This window comes from Oncorhynchus masou, chromosome 9 (assembly GCF_036934945.1).
Source record: "Oncorhynchus masou masou isolate Uvic2021 chromosome 9, UVic_Omas_1.1, whole genome shotgun sequence".
Taxonomy (NCBI): domain Eukaryota; kingdom Metazoa; phylum Chordata; class Actinopteri; order Salmoniformes; family Salmonidae; genus Oncorhynchus; species Oncorhynchus masou.
This window is the reverse complement of record NC_088220.1, coordinates 46,825,078-46,850,500: the sequence shown is the minus strand read 5'-3', so window position 1 is coordinate 46,850,500 and position 25,423 is coordinate 46,825,078. Positions and strand designations below refer to the sequence as shown.

At 41.2% G+C, this 25,423-nt stretch overlaps 1 protein-coding gene across 4 annotated transcripts in view; it reads right to left on the bottom strand.

Annotated features, from left to right (window-relative positions):
• The window catches only part of LOC135546061 (rho guanine nucleotide exchange factor 12-like), a 69,833-nt gene extending 44,427 nt beyond the window's left edge, over positions 1-25,406 (bottom strand). For 3 of the 4 annotated variants that reach the window (XM_064974171.1, XM_064974172.1, XM_064974174.1), the window contains exons 1-2: positions 23,940-25,406; positions 23,546-23,688 (exon numbers count right to left, since the gene is read on the bottom strand). In XM_064974171.1, the coding sequence (XP_064830243.1) occupies positions 23,546-23,577 (32 nt within the window). In that variant the 5' untranslated portion in view covers positions 23,578-23,688; positions 23,940-25,406. The remainder of the gene's footprint in view (positions 1-23,545; positions 23,689-23,939) is intronic. The other variant, XM_064974175.1, reaches the window with a different exon arrangement.
• Positions 25,407-25,423: the final 17 nt, after the last annotated feature.

The following is a 25,423-nucleotide window of genomic DNA, read 5'->3' as shown; positions in this document are numbered from 1 at the left end:
ACATCGGTTTTGCACATCGGTGTTAAACGAGACATCGATATGTTCACCGATATATTGCGCATCCCTACATAAAACACTAGGCATATAGACAATGCCTACACTGCATTGTATGCCATTGCTTCTTGAGTAAGTCTGAGCTGGGAATAAAAATAGGCTATGCACATGTTGTAATCAAAATTCTCATCTTAACTGGCACATTTCAAACCATACATTTGTAAGGCACAGCCGGGAACAAGTTCTGAACAATGGCGAGGTGGATCCTCCATTTAAATCTTACATTTGGGAACATTGTTGCTTCACAGTTGATCGCAATGGCGAAGTAGAGAGTTGTGGATAAAACATTAACAGTATGTCGCCACTGCTCAATGAGAATAGCCGATGCAGAGTCAAATCAAATTGTATTAGTCACGTGCCGAATACAACTGGTGTAGACCTTAAGGTGAAATGCTTACTTATACAAGCCCCTAACCAACAATGCAGTTAAAAAAGGGATAATAAATAAAGTAACAAGTAATTATTAAAGAGCAGTGGTAAAATAACAATAGCAAGACTATATACAGGGAGGTACCGGTACACAGTCTGTGCGGGGGCACTGGATAGGCAAAAAAGTATTTAGTCAGCCACCAATTGTGCAAGTTCTCCCACTTAAAAAGATGAGGCCTGTAATTTTCATCATTGGTACACTTCAACTATGACAGACAAAATGAAAAAAAAAATATCCAAAAAATCACATTGTAGGGTTTTTAATGAATTCATTTGCAAATTATGGTGGAAAATAAGTATTTGGTCAATAACAAAAGTGTATCTCAATACTTTGTTATATACCCTTTGTTGGCAATGACAGAGGTCAAACGTTTTCTGTAAGTCTTCACTAGGTTTTCACACACTGTTGCTGGTATTACGGCCCATTCCTCCATGCAGATCTCCTCTAGAGCAGTGATGTTTTGGGGCTGTTGCTGGGCAACACGGACTTTCAACTCCCTCCAAAGATTTTCTATGGGGTTGAGATCTGGAGACTGGCAAGGCCACTCCAGGACCTTGAAATGCTTCTTACGAAGCCACTCCTTCGCTGCCCGGGTGGTGTGTTTGGGATCATTGTCATGCTGAAAGACCCAGCCACCTTCCATCTTCAATGCCCTTGCTAATGGAAGGAGGTTTTCATTCAAAATCTCACGATACATGGCCCCATTCATTCTTTCCTTTACACGGATCAGTCGTTCTGGTCTCTTTGCAGAAAAACAGCCCCAAAGCATGATGTTTCCACCCCCATGCTTCACAGTAGGTATGGTGTTCTTTGAATGCAACTCGGCAATCTTTGACCTCTAAACACAACAAGTTGAGTTAACAAAAAGTTTTGGTTTCATCTGACCATATGACATTCTCCCAATCTTCTTCTGGATCATCCAAATGCTCTCTAGCAAACTTCAGATGGGCCTGGACACGACTGGCACTGCAGGATTTGAGTCCCTGGCGGCGTAGTGTGTTACTGATGGTAGGCTTTGTTACTTTGGTCCCAGCTCTCTGCAGGTCATTCACTAGGTCCCCCCGTGTGGTTCTGGGATTTTTGCTCACCTTTCTTGTGATCATTTTGACCCCACGGGGTGAGATCTTGCGTGGAGCCCCAGATCGAGGGAGATTATCAGTGGTCTTGTATGTCTTCCATTTCCTAATAATTGCTCCCACAGTTGATTTCTTCAAACCAAGCTGCTTACCTATTGAAGATTCAGTCTTCCCCGCCTGGTGCAGGTCTACAATTTTGTTTCTGGTATCCTTTGACAGCTCTTTGGTCTTGGCCATAGTGGAGTTTGGAGTGTGACTGTTTGAGGTTGTGGACAGGTGTCTTTTATACTGATAACAAGTTCAAACAGGTGCCATTAATACAGGTAACGAGTGGAGGACAGAAGAGCCCATTAAAGACGAAGTTACAGGTCTGTGAGAGCCATAAATCTTTCTTGTTCGTAGGTGACCAAATACTTATTTTCCACCATAATTTGCAAATAAATTCATTAAAAATCCTACAATGTGATTTTCTTTTCTCATTTTGTCTGTCATAGTTGAAGTGCACCTATGATGAAAATTAAAATCATCTTTTTAAGTGGGAGAACTTGCACAATTGGTGCCCCACTGTATGCACAATATGTAATAAAAGTGACTATGCATAGAAGATAACATCAGAGAGCAGTGTAAAGGGGGGGGGGGCAATGCAAATAGTCTGGGTAGCAATTTGATTAGATGTTCAGGAGTCTTGTGGCTTGGGAGTAGAAGCTGTTTTGAAGCCTTTTGGACCTAGACTTGGCGCTCCGGTACCGCTTGCTGTGCAGTAGCAGAGGGGACAGTGGTTTTGACTCAACTCCAGCCACTTTAATAATGGGAATTGATGGGAAATGATGTAAATATATCACTAGCCACTTTAAACAATGCTACCTTATATAATGTTACTTACCCTACATTATTCATCTCATATGCATACGTATATACTGTACTCTATATCATCGACTGCATCCTTATGTAATACATGTATTACTAGCCACTTTAACTATGCCACTTTGTTTACATACTCATCTCATATGTATATACTGTACTCGATACCATCTACTGTATCTTGCCTATGCTGCTCTGTACCATCACTCATTCATATATCCTTATGTACATATTCTTTATCCCCTTACACTGTGTATAAGACAGTAAGTTTAGGAATTGTTAGTTAGATTACTTGTTGGTTATTACTGCATTGTCGGAACTAGAAGCACAAGCATTTCGCTACACTCGCATTAACATCTGCTAACCATGTGTATGTGACAAATAAAATTTGATTTGATGACTCGGGTGGCTGGATTCTTTGACAATTTTTAGACACCGCCTGGTATAGAGGTCCGGGATGGCAGGAAACTTGGCCCCAGTGATATACGTTCGTACTACCCTCTGTAGTGCCTTGCAGTCAGAGGCTGTGCAGTTGCCATACCAGGCAGTGATGCAACTCGCCAGGATGCTCTCAATGGTGCATCTGTTTTGAGCGTTTTGAGGATCTGAGGACCCATGCCAAATCTTTTCAGTCTCCTGAAGGGGAATAGGCTTTGTCATGCCCTCTTCACGACTGTCTTGGTGTGCTTGGACCATGTTAGTTTGTTGTTGAAGTGGACACCAAGGAACTTGAAGCTCTCAACCTGCTCCAATACAGCCCCGTCGATGCGAATGGGGGCGTGCTCGGTCCTCTTTTTCCTGTAGTCCACAATCATCTCCTTTGTCTTGATCTTGTTGAGGGAGAGATTGTTGTCCTGGCACCATGTAGCTTGTTGTTGTTCTGTGTGGCAAAGCAAGTTAGGACAGTATCTAATCAATGGAAAAGGGTATTAAAATTATGGACTTAAAAGCGCAATATGCTAAGCCAAGACGTCTTCAGCGCTGGCAAAAAAAAAAAATTCTGCATACCCCAGCAATAAAATCCCAGCACCCCCTCCCCACAGCTTTGCATAGGATGCTGCTTCCCTCACTCAGATCACTTGTCTAGTAGTCCATTAGGAACATCTCTATATTAAAAAAAAAAAAACACAAAAAAAAAAACACAATTATGCATATCGGGTCCAGGTAGAAAAGCCCCCGGTCCATTTCAGAACACGTCTGTGAAGACCTCTAACTTGAAAGGCCCAATATAACAATCCCTCTCACAACAGACAATGGCAGGAACATCATAAATGCTGTCACAGAAGCTGGACTTCGCGGTATACCATATTTTATGATATACCTGTATTGATGCACAGACCGGTTTGGGTTTTCACTTTACCTTCTATATCAGTATTTGAATGTTTGGTTTGTCAAATGTGTTATGCAATGTGTAACGTCCAATCTTTATAGTTCACTTCGCTACTTGAGTCATCTCTCCACTCTCCATGCAGCTTTGCACATAAACCTAGACCCGCCCCGTCACTCAAGGAGCGCATGTTGTTCCTCAACCACTAGACACTTGAATTCAGTCTGCATCTACAGAACATGCAACAATGTTGATGAAAACGATGCGGTTTTCACTTTGCTTCTTAATATAAATTCAAAAGCATTCTATAATTACACTACTAGTTGGTGTTTCTTACATCTGCAAACAGCTAATTTGTATTTTCTTAGTATGCTGGGCCTAAATCTTGTTAGCCGCTAATGCTAATTAATGTACTGAGTCAGAACAACGGTAATTAGCTATACAGCCTGATAATACCAGTGATGGTGTAGCTCTAAATCTGCATGTTGTTTGTGCAATAGTCATTTCTAAATCAAAGAGGAATACGAAAAATGAGAAAGTTACAGCAATACAGACTAGAGGTCGACTGATTATGATTTTTCGATGCCGATACCGATTTTTGGAAGGCCAAAAAAGCCGATACCAATTAGTCGGGCGATTTTCAAAATGTATTTGTAATAATGACAATTACAACAATACTGAATGAACACTTATTTTAATATAATACATCAACAAAGTAAATAATGAAACATGTTCAATTTGGTTTAAATAATGCAAAAACAAAAGTGTTGGAAAGCAAAAGTGCAATATGTGCTATGTAAGAAAGGAAGCTAACATTTCAGTTCCTTGCTCAGAACATGAGAACAGATGAAAGCTGGTGGTTCCTTTTTAACACGAGTCTTCAATATTCCCAGGTAAGAAGTTTTAGGTTGTAGAAATTATAGGACTATTTCACTCTATACCATTTGTATTTCATTAACCTTTGACTATTGGATGTTCTTATAGGCACTTTAGTATTGCCAGTGTAACAGTATAGCTTCCGTCCCTCTCCTCGCTCCTCCCTGGGCTCGAACCAACAACACAACAACAACAGCCACCCTCGAAGCAGTGTTACCCATGCAGAGCAAGGGGAACAACTACGAGAAGGCGAGTGACGTTTGAAACGCTAATAGCGTGCGCTAACTAGCTAGCCATTTCACGTCGGTTACACCAGCCTTATCTCGGGAGTTGATAGGCTTGAAGTCATAAACAACGCAATGCTTGACGCACAACGAAGAGCTGCTGGCAAAACACACGAAAGTGCTGTGCTGTTTGAATGAATGTTTACGCGCCTGCTTCTGCCTACCACCGCTCAGTCAGATACTTAGATACTTGTATGCTCAGTCAGATTATATGCAATTCGCGTAACAGGCAGTCTCCTTGTGGAGTGCAACGAGAGAGAGGCAGGTTGTTATTGCGTTGGACTAGTTAACTGCAGGATTGGGTCCCCCAAGCTGACAAGGTGAAGATCTGTCTTTCTGCCCCTGAACAAGGCAGTTAACCCACTGTTCCTAGGCAGTCATTGAAAATAAGAATGTGTTCTTAACTGACTTGCCTAGTTAAATAAAAAGGTATATATATAAAAAATAATACAAATCGGCGCCCAAAAATACTGATTTCCGATTGTAATGAGAACTTGAAAATCGGACCCAATTAATCGGTCGACCTCTAATACAGAACTAGGCCTACTTTTCAATCCAGGCCAAAGTGTAGGCTAAAAATTGAGGTAACTGCTGTAATTGTAAGGAAGGTTCCAGCAGCAGTGAAAACAGGGTGTAGTAGTGCACAGACAGGTGTTGTAGTGAAAGAGGGCCCTTCCTTCTGTTCTGACAGGCTTGCTGATCTGAGAGCTGTGAATGGATGATCTCAGGGCTGCTGGCCCAAGGGCAGGGAGAGAAGTGACTCATGTTTGGCTCTGCAATGAGGGAGAGAACACATGATGTTTGTATCTCGTTGCAGACTACAATCACAGTCCCTCACTGTGGTCACAACAATGACATTACCTCTCTTCCCACTGACTGAGAAGTCCTCCCGCAAACACACACGGCTTATGTTTGAAAAATTCAGGTTGATAATGGAATGTCTGATTGATCAGACAGGTGACAAAATTATATTCTATATGGTTAATATAGGTTACATACGATACACGTTACCTTAATTTTAACATAATCAAAGCCAATAAGCCACATGTCAAACTCATTCCACTGAGGGCCAAGTGTGAGTTTTTGCTTCTCCTATGTAGTTGATTGATTAAGGTCACTAATTAGTAAACAACTCCCTTCACCTGGTTGTCTAGGTCTTAATTGAAAAAAATAAAAAAACTCCACCCTTCATAGAATGAGTTGGACACCCCTAAAATAAGCCAATGAGACCTACGGGCATTTAGGCTGAAGCAATTTGCTGACTTGTGATGTTAGAGAGGAGTCAAAGTGCAACTTTCCAAGAAATATAATGCTATATAATAGGCTACAACCTGTCCTGCAGGGCTACAAGATATGTGCTACAAGATTAAGTGCTTCAGTGAATAGGTCAAGAGGAGTCATGATACAAACGAAAAATGCCAGTCAAGTGTCTTTTGACGACGTGACCATTGTCTTCTGCCTGTAAGATCCCATATTTTACCTCGATTTATTACCAATCGAGGAAAAAATAAATGTAAAAAAAAAAGAGGGGGAAAAGAAAGCCTGTGGATCGACTACTAGGCCACAGGTCAAAGCTGGGTTAAAGCTAAGGCACAGCCCCTCCGCTTTCATGACATCAAAAGGGAGCTCCCACAGCCACAGGGGGAAGAAACACTTTCTGCCCCAATAAACCCAATCAGGATTTCTGACGGGGCTTGGGGACAGACATTTCTTTACCGTAGACTGTCTGGAGCTAACCTTAAATATTTGCATAAGATGTTTGTCCATGAAGTGTTTAAGAAAGATTCCCTGCAAGACACTATACAGGGTGACTTTCCAGTCTCCCTACATAATTCTGATTAATGAGAGGTGTTTCAGACATAATTATGCACTATAGAGGTATTTCAGTATTTCCATGCCGTGAGAGTTCAAGCAATGACGTAATTGGTTGATTGAAACTGCAGTCTGATCTAAAAATTGAGTCATGTTTTGTAGCTATTATTGTGGCCTTTGGGGCTCCCGAGTGGCGTCACTACAGACCCTGGTTAGTTTCCAGGCTGTATCACAACTGGCCGTGATTGGGAGTCCCATAGAGCGGCGCACAATTGGCCCAGCGTCATCCGGGTTAAGGTTTGGCCGGTGTAGGCGGTCAATGTAAATAATAATTTGTTCTTAAAACCTTTTACGGCTGCGGTTCCTGTACAGGAACCAAATCAGCGAAAATTCCAGAGCGCAAACTAATTGTACTCGATACAACTCAAACTTAATTAAAACTCACATGCAGGGTACTCAATTCAAGCCACACTCGTTGTGAATATAGCCAACATGTCAGATTTGTAAAATGCTTTTCGGCGAAAGCATGAGAAGCTATTATCTGATAGCATGCAGCCCCCAGAAACACACAAAGGGGACGCAAACAAAGAAATTAGCGTAGCCGGCGCTACCCAAAACTAAAAAAGTAGCCCGATCTCTAACAGGTTATAGAATGTTGAAAAAAGTAGCCCAATCTCTAAGAGGTTAATAATATCCTCTTAGAGATCGGGCTACTTTTTTCAACATTCTGTTAAAAATTGCACAACATTTCAACGTCCTGCTACTCATGCCAGGAAAATAGTATATGCATATGATTAGTATGTGTGCATAGAAAACACTGAAGTTTCTAGAACTGGTTCAATGGTGTCTGTGACTATAACGTAACGAGTTCCGTGGTCAAAATCGCCAAAAAACCCGGTCACTAAATCGACGAAGAAAAAAATCAATCCGCCAGCCCATGTATTGTCTATTGAAAGGAAAAATAATTGAGTGAGATTACAGTTCCTACAGCTTCCACACGATGTCGCCAGTGTTGTGATTTCGATTCAACTAAATCCTTGGTCATCAGAGTAATAGCCACATCCGGTTGTCAAGTCCACAGCTGTAAACAATGGAACCGGAAAAGTTAGTTACGTTACCCAAACTCGTGCTTATTGAATACAGATCGCTCCGTGATCAATTTGATTGTTTATTAACGTTTAGTAATACCTAAAGTTGGATTACAGAAGTAGTTTGAAGTGGTTTGTCAAAGTTTATAGGCAACTTTTTTAATTTAAAAAAATAACGTCACGTTTAAAAAATGTGTTTTTACTGGATCTGACGGTGTTCATAAATTGACATTTTGGGTACACAAGGACCGATTTAAATCGAAAAAAAGACCCAATTGTGATGTTTATGGGACATATAGGAGTGCCAACAAAGAATCTTGTCAAAGGTAATGAATGTTTTATATTTTATTTCTGCGTTGTGTAGCGCCGGCTACGCTAATTCCTTTGTTTACGTCCCTTCTGGTATTTCGGCGTGTTGCCTGCTATCAGATAATAGCTACTCATGCTTTCGCCGAAAAGCATTTTACAAATCTGACTCGTTGGCTTGATTCACAACGAGTGTAGCTTGAATTGACTACCCTGCATGTGAATTTTAATGAACGTTTGAGTTTTAACGAGTGCTATTAGCATTTAGCGTAGCGCATTTGCATTTATTGTTGGCAGGGGGAGCGGTTGCGTCCCGGGTGGCCAGACTATTTAACTAGGCAAGTCAGTTAACCTAAGGTTAAATAAATACAATTTTAAAAAGTGTGTTGTTTCGCAGATTGCACAATCACGCTAGCAGCGAGTAGATATGGTTGTACTTGTTCAATAAAGCCATTGCACTCTCAACAACAGAACTACCAGGACATTACAGGATATCTAGGTGGACACTTTTTTCTGGCTTTATAAAGACGAGAGCCCTACTTCCTCGTCCAACTGTGTTCCCACCCTTGAAGGAACCCTGAAATTGCTATGAACTCTTGATATTGTGGTTTACTTACAACCAGGAAATGTAGATGGCCTGTGAGATGCAGAAACGCTAGTATTTGCGTGAGGAAATATTGGACTTTTATGGCACACTATATGTTAATAACATTAATAGCCATATACAGTGAAAAAGGGACATTTCACCTCTGCTCCAAGTGTATTATGCACATCTAGCCTAATGCACTTTATCAATTGAAGCACATTTGTCTGACGCAGGTTCATTGCAGTTAGGGGCTCACGACAGCATCTGTGCCGCCAGAGTGCATGAAAACGTTGTGTTTTCTAATGTTCTACTTTTGTGAGTTAATCTTTGATACTACATGAATTCGAGGCTCCGGTCGGTCATCAAATCACAGTGCAGACCCTGAGTCTCCACTCTGCTCCACACTACCCCGGAAACTGCATTCTATTTTAGCAACCTCACTGAGATGCAGGGAAAGGGAGCCGGACAAAATAAATAAAATGTCTAAAATCGGCCTCTGCAGAGAAGCAGCACCCACAAACACCTTCCCATACACCATTGCAGTAGAAGTGTAATAAGACCTAGAGAAAGCCTAGACAGTCGAAAAACTAGTCTGGTTGTGTGTTAAAGGGAATATCAGCAGTTGAAACAATAAGAAAGTGTTCTCCCCACCCGTTTTGGTAAAAAGCTTAGGGATGGGGCATTTAATGAGAAATATACCCACTCTGAAAATTCATAGACAGAGATACCATGATATCAAAATTAGTTTTAACAATGTTTTGAGGCTATATAGTGTTTGTTTACATTTACTTTGTTTATATTAGAGTAAAACAAGCTTGTATTTTGGGTTCTGATGGAGTACGACAGTTAAACTAAGTTCATGAGGCATTTATATAATGATATTCTTCAAGAATCAATGTGTACATATCACTCATTTATAAATCCCAAAATGAATGTAGCAACTGCAGATTGCCCTTTAAAATGATCTTGTGTGACATGTGCAGTTGTAAACCGTGACAAATAACGAGAATCAATAAAGACTTAGTGGGAGGCAGTTTCTTCCCTTGCTAGAAAAAAATAGCTGTGTGCTGACCCGGTAGCTACGAACCTACCGATTATACATGTAGAATAAATAGCAATGCTCGTCAGTGGCCAACAACTGGACATTGAGCAAATTAGAGAGCACGAACCCCCAAGTGATGGAGCCAACAAAAAAAACGAGGTAAAAGGATAGCATTTTCTCTGGGTGAGCCAGTCACACTTAATATACAATGCAGGCTATGGGATGGTAGCTAGCTAAGTCCACAGATGCAATACACACAACACTAAATACTGTCATTGTAAATAAAATAAAATCTTAATTATGGCATCGATCCCCGTACAGGGACCATCAGGGGAAATTTCAGAGTGACAGCTAAAAATAAAATTTCGTAACATTAAACATTCTTGAAAATGCAAGTGTCTTACACCCTTCAAAAGATTAGTATCTTGGTAATCAAACTACATTTTCCAATTTAAAATAGCTATTACAGAGAACAAATCCCATGCTTTTGTTTAAGAAGAGCAATCAAGAACAGAAACATTTTCCGCCATGACAGTTTTTAGACATTCACATCTGAAGGTAAAATTATGACTTACATTCTGATATCTTGCTCTTATTTCTCTTCCTGAGTATCCCATTGATCAAATGAAGTGCCGTTTTCTTTGATAAAATCAATTTTTATAGCCTAAATCTAAACATTTTGTAAACTATTTGTTCCGTGAATTCCACCTCTATCATTTTTTTAACAGAGCATTCGGCGTGATTCGCCCCTGTAAACAATTGTTTATATAGTCATGGTGGGTTTCAGTGCATTCCCCTGGATGTTTGCAACACAGTTAAACATCATTGTTTTTTTTGCGGGGAGAATTGCCCGAAGTGAGCTGATTTGAAGACAACGATAAATGACTACCTGACGCACCAATAATTTTAGCGAAGCTTCATTGATTGACTATATTTCTGCCCAATGACCACTGATCTTCTTGAAATCTAGCTGGGTAGATAGCCAATGAGCTGAGGTAAACGCCAGTATGTAATGGTTTGGGGTTGGACCACAATTCCTTGGTTGTAATCGCACGCGCAGGGAACTCCAAGTCAGGAAAAGAGTCTTCCACTGAAGTAAGACATGCAATGTTCTGTCGATGAAGCTTTCATTTAAAAACAAAAGTTCCTAAACCCGCCAGGTTAAAACAGAGAGCTGACAGTCCTAAGTAGCCAAAACAACAATTATATGCAAAGTCCTGTGGGAGTACAATGCTTTGAGTGGGGCTACTTCTTATTGGTCTCTGAAACCACAACACAGACATGTGAAGACTTGACACATTGGCAACGCTGCCTTTCCTCCATATCCTTCTCTCCATTGTTGCGATCCTGTCTTTTGTGAAGTGAAAGTAATGTTGGGCCCTGCGGCACTTCTTTGCAAATAAGAGATTGCAATGTGTCCACTACCATCAGCATCAAAGTGAGATGTGTGTTGGTGGTGGACTCCCACCCCTGGGCTCCTACCCCACCCCCTTTCCACCACCAGCCCTGGGGTATTGCCTGGATATATCTTAATCTCCCAGTCTCTCTCGCTCTGCTGGCCCAACAACTCTCAACGACTCACTGCTGAGAAAATACTAGGCTACATGATTACAGAAAAACACTGGGAGCAGATAGTATACTATTTTCTCCACTCCTTACTTTCATTTGTTCCACTAACTTGATGGATAAAGCGGTTGTTTTTCCAGTGCAGTAGGCACTAGGTAGCAGCAGCATTTGTTTTTCCTGTAGCCTATGAGCTCCACTAGCCTAACTCTAGGTAAGAAAGTGATCTAACTGAAGGGATGGGCTGCGATTAAAATATTGGGTTCTGACTTGAAGAGAATGACTCACCGCTTTTGAGTTAGCGGGTACGTCTTTAGGGACTGTCAAAGAAAAGACTGGCACTAACACAACCAGCAAAATGCACTTAATATTACCCATCAGACTGCACAGAAGCACTAGATTGAACTTCACTCAACTTTCTAGAGTTGTCCTCTTTAGTTAAATACAATCAACATTTCACTCGGCTGTGGGAATTGTGATCGAATCCACACAATATTGGCCACTTTCAAAGTAACATACCGTAACCAAAACGAAGTACGCAAAAGATTTTCTTATAGGCAGGGCATTGGAGTAGGATTCTATTGCATTGACAGACATGAATCAGGCCCATACCCTACACAAATGTGCAACAAAACCAATCAAAGCTGCTATTTTCCTTTATGCAAAAAGACATTGCCATTCACTTTGAACTGGACTGTGGCTACAGTATAGCGCTTGCGAGTAGATGCTCATTTAGAGATCAAAGCGAGAGCTGCATGGTGCAACGTGCACATTTGTTCATATAATTTGGTAGTTGGTGAGTTATTGTCCCAGTTATAGCTAATTTCTTGGTTGATTTCAACAAGAGGAGAAAATGTGTGCATTTCTAGCCATCTTGTGTCTTAAAAAGGGCAGTGTTGTATTTTGAGACATCTTAAATAAACTAAGTCACCAATAGGCAGAGCGTAGAGTAATTTGGCAGATTTCCTGTAATAAACGGCATGGGAATAATAATGCATTTTATTTTGTAAAGTTTCTTGCATCAAACAACATTTTCAATCATCTCCTTGTCTGAAAGATAAGTGGATAAACAGGTTAATGTCAAGCACTGCATGTATTCTTAGTATTCAGACCACTTAGGGTATCCACATTTTGTTACGATGCAGCCTTATTCTAAAATGGATTTAACTTCTTGCGTCGAGCAATCCCGGATCCGGGATCCTATTTATAGCCTCAAGCTCATTAGCATAACGCAACGTTAACTATTCATGAAAATCGCAAATGAAATGAATATATTTTTGGTCTCAAGCTTAGACTTTTGTTAACAACACTGTCATCTCAGATTTTCAAAATATGCTTTTCAACCATAGCTAAACAAGCATTTGTGTAAGAGTATTGATAGCTAGTGTAGCATTTAGCGGGCAACATTTTCACAAAAAACAGAAAAGCATTCAAATAAAATCATTTACCTTTGAAGAACTTCGGATGTTTTCAATGAGGAGACTCTCAGTTACATAGCAAATGTTCAGTTTTTCCTGAAAGATTGTAGGGAAAATTAAAAAAAAAAATTAAAAAAAATAAAAATCGCTCCGTTTTTTACATCACGTTTGGGTACCAAAAAAAAAAATTCAGTCATCAAAAATTCAGTCATCAAAACGGCAAACATTTTTCCAAATTAACTCCATAATATCGACTGAAACACGGCAAACGCTGTTTAGAATCAATCCTCAAGGTGTTTTTCACATATCTCTTCATTGATATATCGTTCGTGGAAGTCTACTTTCTCGTCTGAATCACATGGAAAAATACTTGCAGCTGAAGATGACGCACCAATTTCGACGGAGGACACCGGGCGGACACCTGGCAAATGTAGTCTCTTATGGTCAATCTTCCAATGATATGCCTACAAATACATCACAATGCTGCAGACACCTTGGGGAAACGGCAGAAATTGTGGGCTCATTCCTGTCGCATTCACAGCAATATAAGGAGACATTGGAAAACAGAGCTTCAAAAATTCTGCTCATTTCCTGTTTGAAGTTTCATCTTGGTTTCGCCTGTAGCATCAGTTCTGGGGCACTCACAGATAATATCTTTGCAGTTTTGGAAACGTCAGAGTGTTTTCTTTCCAAAGCTGTCAATTATATGCATAGTCGAGCATCTTTTTGTGACAAAATATTGCGCTTAAAACGGGCACGTCTTTTTATCCAAAAATGAAATAGCGCCCCTATAGATTCAAGAGGTTAAAAAAGAATAATTATCCTCAGCAATCTACACAATATACCCCATAATGACAAAGCAAACAGGTTTTTAGAAATTGTTGCAACTGTATTAAACATAAACACCTTATTTACATAAGTATTCAGACCCTTCGCCGCCTGGCCAAACTGAGCAATCGGGGGAGAAGGGCCTTGGTCAGGGAGGTGACCAAGAACCCGATGGTCACTCTGACAGAGCTCCAGAGTTCCTCTGTGGAGATGGGAGAACCTTCCAGAAGGACAACCATCTCTGCAGCACTCCACCAAAGAGGCCTTTATGGTAGAGTGGCCAGATGGAAGCTACACCTCAGTAAAAAGGCACATGACCACCCACTTGGAGTTTGCCAAAAGGCACCTAAAGACTCTAGTCTGATGTAACCAAGATTGAACTCTTTGGCCTGAATGCCAAGCTCCACATCTGGAGGAAACCTGGCACCATCCCGACGTAGGGAGCATCATGTCGTAGGGATGTTATTCAGCTGCAGGAACTGGAAGACAAGTCAGGATCAACGGAAAGATGAACGGAGCAAAGTACAGAGATCCTTGATGAAAACCTGCTCCAGAGTGCTCAGGACCTCAGACTGTTGCAACCGTTCACCTTCCAACAGGACAACGACACTAAGCACACAGCGAAGACAACGCAGGAGTGGCTTCGGGACAAGTCTCAATGTCCTTGAGTGGCCCAGCCAGAGCCCGGACTTGAACCCGATCTCTGGAAAGACCTGAAAATAGTTGTGCAGCAACGCTCCCGATCCAACCTGACAAAGCTTGAGAGGATCTGCAGAGAATAATTGGTGAAACTCCCCAAATTCAGGTGTGACAAGCTTGTAGCGAATTACCCAAGAAGACCCATGGCTGTAATAGCTGCCAAATGTGTTTCAACAAAGTACCGAGTGGAGGGTCTGAATACTTATGTAAAATTGATATTTCAGTGTTTTGTCATTATGGGGTAATGTTTGTAGATGAGGGAAAAAAATATTTAATAAACTTTAGAATAAGGCTGTAACCTAACACAACGTGGAAAAAGTCCAGGGATCTGAATACTTTCCGAAGGCACTGTAGGTCGACACTGAACGCCACACATTGGCTGCTACTGTAGGCTGAATAATAGAACAGCTATTTCCATGTTAAAATGTTACGGGATGCATTTTCTCCATTGTTTTTATTATGGTAGGCCACTCTGGTAGGCCTAAATTATGATCAAATAGCCACAGTAGTCTACTTGCCCACTTAAAACTAACTTAAGGCAGGTACAGCCTTAGTGTTCACAGTAAACGCACACCAGAAATTGCACCGAATTTTGACATCATTCAAGTTTGCGTTTAGCAGACCTGAAATTTGCTCAGTGCTTGAACATAGATTGCATTTATTTCATTCCTCAACATTACAGTAATCTTTTGTGCATTTCATCCCTCTAGAGCTGCTGGGGAGGGTGATAGGGACTTTGAGTTTGCAGTGGTAGGAGAGCTGGTGTGTGCCTGCCAAAGTGACAGCAAGGTGTGAGGAAAGCCCTCCATTTACACCCCAGTGAGAGACTAAGTTGATCTACAATAACCCTTCGATGCAATTAAACCCACAGGAAATCAGGTGCCCAACCCAACGTTAGGGAAGGGTAGTGAGAGAGCAGACTGGATTATTATGACTTAATAAAACAGGCTGAATTATGATTTTTAATTCAACTCAAGAAACAGTAGATTCATTGAGGTTTTTAGGCACCCTGAGAACCATGACAGAGGAAGAGGATTAGGAAACAACGGAGTAAAAGAACAATGTAGGAGTTGAGAGTGAACAGGTGGGACTTCTGGGACGGCCATATTGTGTCACTGACCATCGACATAACAATCCATTAGGAGAATGAAAGGCCCATGATGGTGAGACGGCACACACCAGAGAGACTGTCCAGTAATTCCATCTGACTCAGCGCCTATTCCAGGGATAATACGGATATCCAGCCACAATATCTAGCCTAGCTTTCAGAAGGTATTCAGACTACATTTTGTTATGTTACAGCCAAATTCTAAAATGGATTAAATAAAAACTATTCCTCAACAATCTACACACACTACCCCATAATGACAAGGTAAACAGGTTTTTAGACATTTTTTTCAAGTAAAAATAGAAATACCTTATTTACATAAGTATTCAGACCCTTTGCTATGAGACCAGAAATTGAGCCCAGGTGCATCCAGTTTCCATTGATCATCCTTGAGATGTTTATACAACTTGGAATCCACCTGTGGTAAATTCAAATGATTGGACATGATTTGGAAAGGCACACCTGTCTATATAAGGTCCCACAGTTGACAGTGCATGTCAGACCAAAAACCAAGCCATTAGGTTGAAGGAATTGTTCGTAGAGCTCAGAGACGAAACTGGGTTGTGGCAAAGGTCTGGGGAAGGGTACCAAAACATTTCTTCAGCATTGAAGGTCCCCAAGAACACAGTGGCCTCCATTATTCTTAAATGGAAGAAGTTTGGAAACACCAAGACTCTTCCTAGAGATGGCCGCCCGGCCAAACTGAGCAATCAGGGGAGAAGGGCTTTGATCAGGGAAGTGACCAAGAACCCGATGGTCATTCTGACAGAGGTCTAGTTCCTCTGTGGAGATGGGAGAATGTTCCAGAAGGACAAGCATCTCTGCAGCACACCACCAAATCAGGCCTTTATTGTTGTGGCCAGACAAAAGCCACTCCTCAGTAAAACGCACATGACAGCCCACTTGGAGTTTGCCAAAAGGCACCTAAAGGACTATCAGACCATGAGAAACAAGATCCTCTAGTCTGATGAAATCAAGATCGAACTCTTTGGCCTGAATGCAAAGCGTCACGTCTGGAAGAAACCTGGTACCATCTCTACGGTGAAGCATGGTGGTGGCAGCATCATGCGGTGGGGATGTTTTTCAGCGGCAGACTAGTCAGGATCGATGAACAGAGCAAAGTACAGAGAGATTCTTGATGAAAACCTGCTCCAGAGCACTCAGGGCTTCAGACTGAGGCGAAGGCTCACCTGCCAACAGGACAACAACCCTGAGCACACAGCCAAGACAATGCAGGCGTGGCTTCGGGACAAGTCTCTAAATGTCCTTGAGTGTCCCAGCAAGAGCCCGGACTTGAACACGACCGAACATCTCTGGAGAGACCTGAAAATAGCTGTGCAGCGACGCTCCCCATCTGCAGAGAAGAATGGGATTAATGGGATTCCCAAATATAGGTGTGCTAAACTTCTCGCGTCAATCCCAAGAAGACTCAAGTAATCACTGCCAAAGGTGCTTCAACAAAGTACTGAGTAAAGGGTCTGAATACTTACGTAAAATGTGATTTTTTTGTGTATACAGTTGCAAAATTGTCTAAAAACCTGTTTTTGCTTTGTCATTAGGTGATAGTGTGTGTAGGTTGATGAGGGACAAAAAACAATTTAATAATAAGGCTGTAACAAAATGCACTGTAGGTTAGAGCAAACCTTGATTTACACAAAATCAAGCAACAATTTTTTTGCTTCAGATGTTCTGGCCTGGAATGTGCAAGCGTGTGCTAATAGTAGTGATATTGGGGGGGGGGGGGTCGATAGTTATATTGTGATATTATTTTGGATGATATATCGATACTGACTTGTTCTCCACCTCCTTTTAAAATAGTTAGCCAACATGTTTCCAGCACTTTCATTTCCATGACTGATCAAAACATATGTCTCCTTGTTTCTCTGCAAAATGTTTTGAAAAACAAAATCGCAGTATCGAAATGCAATACACATCGTACCAGCATCTAAGAATTGTGATATTGTATCATGAGGTTCTTGGCAATTCCCAGCTCAAGTAGTAGTACTAGTGAAAAACATGATTTAATATTCACATTTTCCTGGAGTCTTCACTGCACATCACGAGAACTCCCTTTTTACTTTGACCCCTGCATGCTCAGTTCACACCTGCTGAAAAGAGCTTACGCTGCATGAATATGGACCAATCAGTGGAGAGCACCACAGGCTGCAGAAAAGCCTAATGGCAGGCAACGGCTGCACATTGGCCATTCACAAAACATTTCGGAACATGAGCACTAGGCCTAACTCTTGTAACTCAGAAAACCCTAAAAAAAAACAATAATGTATTCATTGTTTTCAAAGGGAGCAATGAACACATTCATGTTTTGTTGTCATTTTGTAGGCTTACACCGTTCAAAAATAAACCTGACGTTGCGCACATTACTCAGACACCAACTCACAGGGTCTCATATTGTGTGTCCTAGGCCTTCAACAGCCAGGTAGAACAGACCACCCCAGCCTCCCTTCCACTGCCAGACAAGCAGACCTATCGGAGAGGGCCGGGAGGGAGTGTGGTCCCACCAGTGTGGCCGTTGTGCCCTTACATTGAATAAATTATAAATCCCTTCTCCCGGCTGCCAACAGCTGTGCTCCGAAACACCTCTCACTCACATGGCATAGATATGTGCAGCTATACGTTCTGCCTTATTAGCTAGCAAATAGACCCAAGTTGGCTAAACTGGAAAGGGATTAGTTGGCTAGTCACTAGTACATGGGCTTGTACTTGAAAGATTATTTATGAGACCTGTGTTAATTAAGCAATAAGGGCCAAGGGGGTGTGGTCCCCCCTTTGCTGCTATAAACAGCCTCCACTCTTCTGGGAAGGCTTTCCACTAGATGTTGGAACATTGCTGCAGGGATTTGCTTCCATTCAGCCACGAGAGCATTAGTATGGTCGGGCACTGATGTTGGGCAATTAGGCCTAGCTCGCAGTCGCTGTTCCAATTCTTCCTAAAGGTGTTGTATGGGGTTGAGGTCAGGGCTCTGTGCAGGCCAGTCAAGTTCTTCCACAACGATCTCGACAAACCATTTCTGTATGGGCCTCGCTTTGTGCGCGGGGGAATTGTCATGCTGAAACAGGAAAGGGCCAAAACTGTTGCCACAAAGTTTGAAGCACAGAATCTAGATTGTCATTGTATGCAGTAGCGTTAAGATTTCTCAGAGGTACTAAGGGGCCTAGCCCGAACCATGAAAAACAGCCCCAGATTGTTATTCCTCATCCACCAAACTTTACAGTTGGCACTACGTATTCTGGCAGGTAGCATTCTCCAAACCCAAATGAATCTGTCAGACTGTCAGATGGTAACGTGTGATTCATCACTCCAAGCTTTACAGCTTTACACCACTCCAGCCGACATCATCACGCATGGTGAAGTTCCAGACGAATAGTTCCCTTGCTGACGTTGCTTCCAGAGGCAGTTTGGAACTTGTCGTGAGTGTTGCAACCGAGGGCAGACAATTTTTACACGCCATGCGCTTCAGCACTCGGTGGTCCCATTCTGTGAGCTTGTGTGGCCTACCACTTCGAGGCTGAGCCGTTGTTGCTCCTAGATGTTTCCACTTCACAATAACAGCACTTGATGGAAAAGTGGCATCTTATGACGGTGCCATGCTGAAAGTCACTGAGCTCTTCAGTAAGGCCATGCTACTGCCAGTGTTTGTCTGTGGAGTTTGCATAGCCATGTACTCGATTTCATAAACCTGTCAGCAACGGGTGTGGCTGAAATAGCCAAATCTACTCATTTGAAGGGGTGTCCACATTCCTTTGTATATATAGTGTGTAGGTTATTAAAAGTCTAAAGTTTGGCGAGATTTGCTGGTGCCTCACAAATATCAGCATCCGTGTAGACAGAGGCTGTAGCCAATACACATAGGCTTCACCTACACTTTGACATGTAGGCTAATTATTTACATACACTTACATTTTTTTAACAGAATACCAAGTGTCTTTCAAGTCAATTTAAAATGGTCAATTTTGGTTAATGGCTTTGGTGCCCTGGCAGATTGCCTTGGTGCCCTGGCAGACTGGGCAGCTCTTGAAGTCCAAATGGCCTTTCCCCTAAAATCACAAAATTTCAGGCCTGGGTTCCACTGACAGGCATTGTTTATCAGCAATGTCACCACTTCCCGGGAGGGCCTCAGGGGTGTGGGAAAAAAACGTGGAGATCAGCAAAACTCTATGACAAAGTGCTAACTGCACACACTGACAACACAGTCCCAAGCTGTGCAATGCATACAACTAAAGCCGGCAGACACTACACATTTTAACCCGATCTACGGGCTCCTGATCAGCTCCCGTTGCATTTCTCCAAATGATAGGAAATCGGAGCAAACCCAGAGTAACATGTAATATCGCAGCCCGTAAAGCACATACCCGGTTTGCGGTTGATGGCTCCAATGGGCTCCCGGGGGCACTTACGTTGTCACGATAATTTGCCAACATTTTGAATATATATTCAACATCAAAATAAGCCATTATCGCCAAGCATGAGCAGTGCTCAAAGCAAATGCAAAGCATATCTCACCATTAGCCAATCAGAACTATAAAAAAAGGTTCTCATCAATTACCTAACAAGTTCATCACAACAATGGCACCAAGTGTATGGCATACCCTCACATACCCCCTCAATTTGAGCCCTTCACTGACAGATATTTAAGGAGTGCGTGGTGAATGAAGAAATTGGCCAACAAAAATCTACTAATAATAGCCTATAATTTTGTCTGTCAAACAAGTAGACCTACCTAGGGCTGTTGAAGAGACAGTATTACCACCACACCAGCAGTCATGGCCGTAGTAAAATTCCACGTGAGTCACACTGATTTTCTCTGATGCACTCAGGACATGCGTTGGTAATAACCAACTCGCTAACAACCATCAGGTCCTAATGGCCTGGTACTCAAGGCTCTATTGTTCCTCTAACCACTCTGACATCAATGCAAATGCAATTGAAAATCATATTAAACACTTATCAAAACTGTAGCATGCTTTTAAAACTCACTGTGATTGATCAATTTGAATAAATTGGTTCAACATGTTGAAATTGAGTGGAAAACAGTCGTTGTGGATGTTGTTTCAAAGCCTAACAACGAAACGGACAGCGCTTTCTAAGGTGATGATTCATTCAAAAAGCAACCATATGCATATTAGAGCTTATGCATAAACCTAAATATGAGCCCAACCCTGAAAAAAAATACAAATATTTTTTTTCTTTTAAAAACTGACTTAAGATGTCTGGTACATAATTGTTCTTGCCTATAACTCCAAAATGACAAATTCTAGTAAATTGCCTTTGAGTGTGGACTGTATTATTATGCATTCAAATGGACTGGTTACAATATGCTTACGCTCCAAACTTTCTATTCATGAGTCTGGGAGAGAATGTATAGACCTAGGCGATGCTGTTGGTTTAATGATTGTAAGCAGGCCTGCTTACAGAGTTAACCTACAATTACGGTGAATTTGTATTTGATTTTGAATAGCCTAGTAATAGGGAATTTAAAAAAATATTTGTAATAAATAGACTGACAATCTTTAGCTACAGAATCTCTCTCACGACCCTGCGTGTCCATCTCTTCCCAGAATATCACCCGTCGTGCAGCGGGAGGGTGCTTGCTCCTCACACAGTGGAGTGAAATAAATGGAGTGAGTAGCCTACCTGGCACGATTGAAAAACAAACAGGCAGGAAAGCGGCCCCTGACAAGTATTTTTTTCCCCCTGTCCATTTCATAATGGGCTATTGTAAATTCATAACTAATTTTACATATTAGTAAAGACAAGATTAAATTGAGAATAGTCTGATGGATGAAAATATGATCACTTGATGAGAAAACAACATGTACAGCCTGAGGCAAGGAATAAAGCGCAAGCTTTTTTTGTGACTTTCGCAACTCATAAATTGCCTATAGTCTCATCACGCAGCCCAAATACTGTATGTTTTGATTTCTAAGACATTCTAAAAAAGGTTTGTATCACTTACAACTAAAAAGTTGCAAAATAACTAAATCTAGCGTATAGGACCAGTTTCAAATGAACAATTTTACACTCAATATAGCCACTCCATGTGTGCACTCCCTCATTTCATAGTATATTCTTAGTATAAAATCATGTAAAATAATGACAAGGGATTTATAAGAAAATCTTGACTGCTAAATGAACAAGCCTACAGCATGGCACATAGCCAGAAAACATACAGTAAGCCAAGTAACTCATATTCTGCTCTTCTGAAATAGATTTTCTTTATATCATAATGTTTCTTTAGACCTGACTAAAAGAAATCATGGATGTATTGCGATGGTGTTTATTAAATTGATTCATTAGACTTTTTTAAATTTAAATGTAGGTGTTCCAAAGGCACGCATCAGCGGCCTGGAGATGTGATTATGTTAATTATGGTCAATTACTGTGAGACTGGCAGTATTTTGCATGACAATAACCGACTGACCCAATGTCATGACCGCCACTGCCCTACCTCTTACTTCTTAACAAACAGGTTAACACAAAGCCCTCGTTGATAGTAAAGTCAAATTAAAATGAAGCCTACTTTCAGCACCCATGCACTGTCCATCTCCGATTGATTATGCCCCGGCTGCCACGTCAATGTAAGGTATGTAAATGTAAAGTTATGTAAATAACTCAAAATCTGGTTTATTGTGAGGTCAACAACTCTGCCCATGATTAAGCTATTTACCAATGAAACAGTGTTTATTCAAATCAATTATAGCAGTAGCAAGCTTTCAAAGTTTACCTCCGGTAGTTGTCATCTCCACGCTCTCCCTTTCAAACTGAACATCAGCAATCCACGTGCACAGATGATGCGTTCCTTGTATGTGCATTGAAATGCCTCCTCAGTTGCTATGATGATTTCCTTACTAGGCCTACACATGCGCAAACATAGCCTGATTCTGGCCCAATTGTCTAATCATAAAGCCACGGAGGTGCTGCCAGGTCTATAGTATACCGTTTACTAGGTCACTACCATTTGGCTTGACTGAATCGTTAAATGTGAGAGGTTCTCCGGCGGTTAGAGCCCGTAGAGTTCGCAAAAATCTTGTAGTGCATTTTTGTCTTTAGACAAGGCAAACCATAAACAAAATGCAGCTCACAGAGAGAGGAGTGCTGCACCACAGCGGCAATGTCACTGATCGATAACACTTGCCATTAAACACCTATTTAGTTGCATTATTTTTATTAGGCTATAGGCCTAGTTTGAACAAGTAGCATCCTATTCGTTCAAACACCCCATAAGAGTACTCATGTTGGAAACGTAATTTCTCTATTTTGGATAAGATAAATTAAACAGATCCAGTACAGGCTAGGCTACTTGCTGGGTTTCTGGTCTGTTGATTTCCTTCCTTGCAAGAAAGTGGACTTCAGATGCAGAGGACAAAATTGCACCATTTCTTAAATTTGGTTGTCAGGCCTCTCTAGCTCTAGACACACTATTGACATGATCGTGGTTGATTCACTTGGAACAGCTCAAATTCCATTTTCACTCTTTGATGGTGCAACAACCTGCTCAAGACTTTTTGTATTATGTGGTTGTTGGTGTAAAAATCATGGTAAATGGTCAGAGGTCTTTTGCCAGTACCAATTTCTGTGGTGCGACAAAGTGGAGAGTTCAGCACAGCACTGGGTTGAGAAAATATATGAGGCTATTGTGCTACTTAAGAACACACCTCAATGAAAAATAATGCCCCGCCTACTGGTTTATCATTTTGAAATGGGTTGTTGGAGTACATATTAAGTAACATTCAGTAATAATACACATTACTTATATACAGCTTAGGCTATACCATATGGGAGATAGTAAAAGCATGTAGCTGACTCCAGAAATGAACAATTGACATAACATGAGAAGAATTGTCACTTGCATGCAGCCGGTGGAAAATTATCAGTGGGCATACCAATCCTTGCAGGCTTTTACAAGACTTGAGAACTTGCAATTTTAGCAGACAAAGCAACTTATAGTCACACGTGCATATAATTTAAGTGGTACCGGGAATCGAACCCACACCCCTAGCGTTACAACAACCATGCTCTCTACCAACTGGGCTACAAAAGGACCACATGTCGCCTACACTATCCGATAAAGCAAAAGGTGCATAAGTACAGGAGCCAAAAGGCATGCCGTCTTCAATGACATTGTGAAGTGGAGTGTTTACTAAATGCCCGGAAAAGGTCGTACTTACCTATCAGTGATACTGGACTGTGTGTCGCTCATTGGGCTTCCGTTTCTAGATTTGCTTTGATTTATATCCAATTATCATTTTCCAAAGTATGATAAGAGTCTCTTTGAAGTCCTTCCCTAACATCAGTCTGTGTTGAAGAGATGCTTGAAAAAGATGACATAAAAAAAATAAAACATTGAGAGCCGAATCCCCAAATAACAATGTTATGAAAACACCTTAAAATTGTCGGCGATAGACTCCCAGTGAAAAATAACGTATGGGTATGTCCTAATAATTAATTCAAAACATCAAATGAATAGTTTCGCAATCCTTCGCAGTGGAATGCTACGTATTCAGACAAGCCATTGACAATAATGAAACTTTCGCTGCTGTAACCCTTGAGATAAATTAGTACCTCTAATCACTCCTAGTCTTACGTCGTGCAGCTCTCCACCTTTTCGCAGAAGACACCGTGGTCAGGGATGTTCCTATGGACAATGTGTTCCGTTGGAAAATATTGATACAGCCTCCACTTTCACTCGGTCTGCATCTATCTCCATGTACGAATCCTTTGACGTCAATCGAAATGGTTCGCATCACACTTACTTTTGTCAGATGTAAAACCCTATAGGAAATACAACCAGTTAACCTGGCCTGGTGTAATAATAGTCAGACTGTCTTTTTGTTGTTGTTGAAAGATGTTTAAAATCGAGTCAGTCCCATTTGGTGTTCCCAGACTCCAGGTTTGCCTTTATCCGCGGGCGAGCAGCCCCTCGTGACCAGAATTTCTTAAAAACTGACAAGTCTGAGTTGAAACCCGTGTTGTGAATTAGCTAACTAGTTAGTAATTATTGGATCACCATAACGTAATATTCTTAGCTTGATTAGCTAGCTATAGCAAATGCATTCGTTTTTACACCCCCACCCCCAGCTAGCTTTTGCGCTATTTAGCTTGCTAGCCAATGTGCCCGTCTAAATGTCTTCAGTGAGCTTGAACTGAAGCTAGCCAGACGTTAGCGAGCGGTTAGTTAACTCCAGGGAGTGGAAACGGGACGCCTTTTCCCCCAGTCGACTCGAAACGTGTTCGATAAGATACGTTTTCCTTAAGTGTTAAGATTGATAGTTAGCAACGAAACAAAGTAAATCGTTGAAATTCAGCCGACTGAATGCATTAGCTGCAGAGTCTCGGCTAACAACGGTGGCCAACTACTATACAGCTTTATCTAGCAACGAAAACAGACGAACTCTTTCACTAGCTACAAAACTTTGCTTCGTGTGCTCCGACAATCCTGGATGTCATTCCCAAAAAAAACGAAATCACAAAAACACGCTGTCCAACAAATGTACAAGGTGCCCCATCGAATATGAAGTCCATACGAGCTAAGGAATCGTTTATTGTAAATCTCATTCGGGGTTGCAAACATCCACATAACTTAACGGAGCGCATTTTTCATTGACTCCATGTTTCCAGAATTTAGACAATTTGAAGTTGTTTCTCTGCAGAATTCCGTTGGATGTATACGCTATGCTAACAAGGTTAGAGCTAGCTAGCAAACGAATTCTCTCATTCACAAAACAAAAACCACCGAATCGGTTATCACTTTAGACGAATGTGATTATTAGAACGTGTTTCCAGATATGTTATTGAGGAGAAAATAAATGTCTTTCTACAATTTCCCAACATTTTAGGATAACTACGCCCTGACCAACAGCTCCCAATTTGCGTCTGTCTACTTCCGCCGGGAGAAAAATAAAACATAATTTCCAGACTTTCATAAAAAAAAATAAAAAAAATCTTATTCATTGTGGTGTCTGATTGGATGTCCTTGGGGTTACAAATGTATATTATGTAGGCCAAATGTATTTTCATTGTTATTATTGGCCTAATGATTATCACAT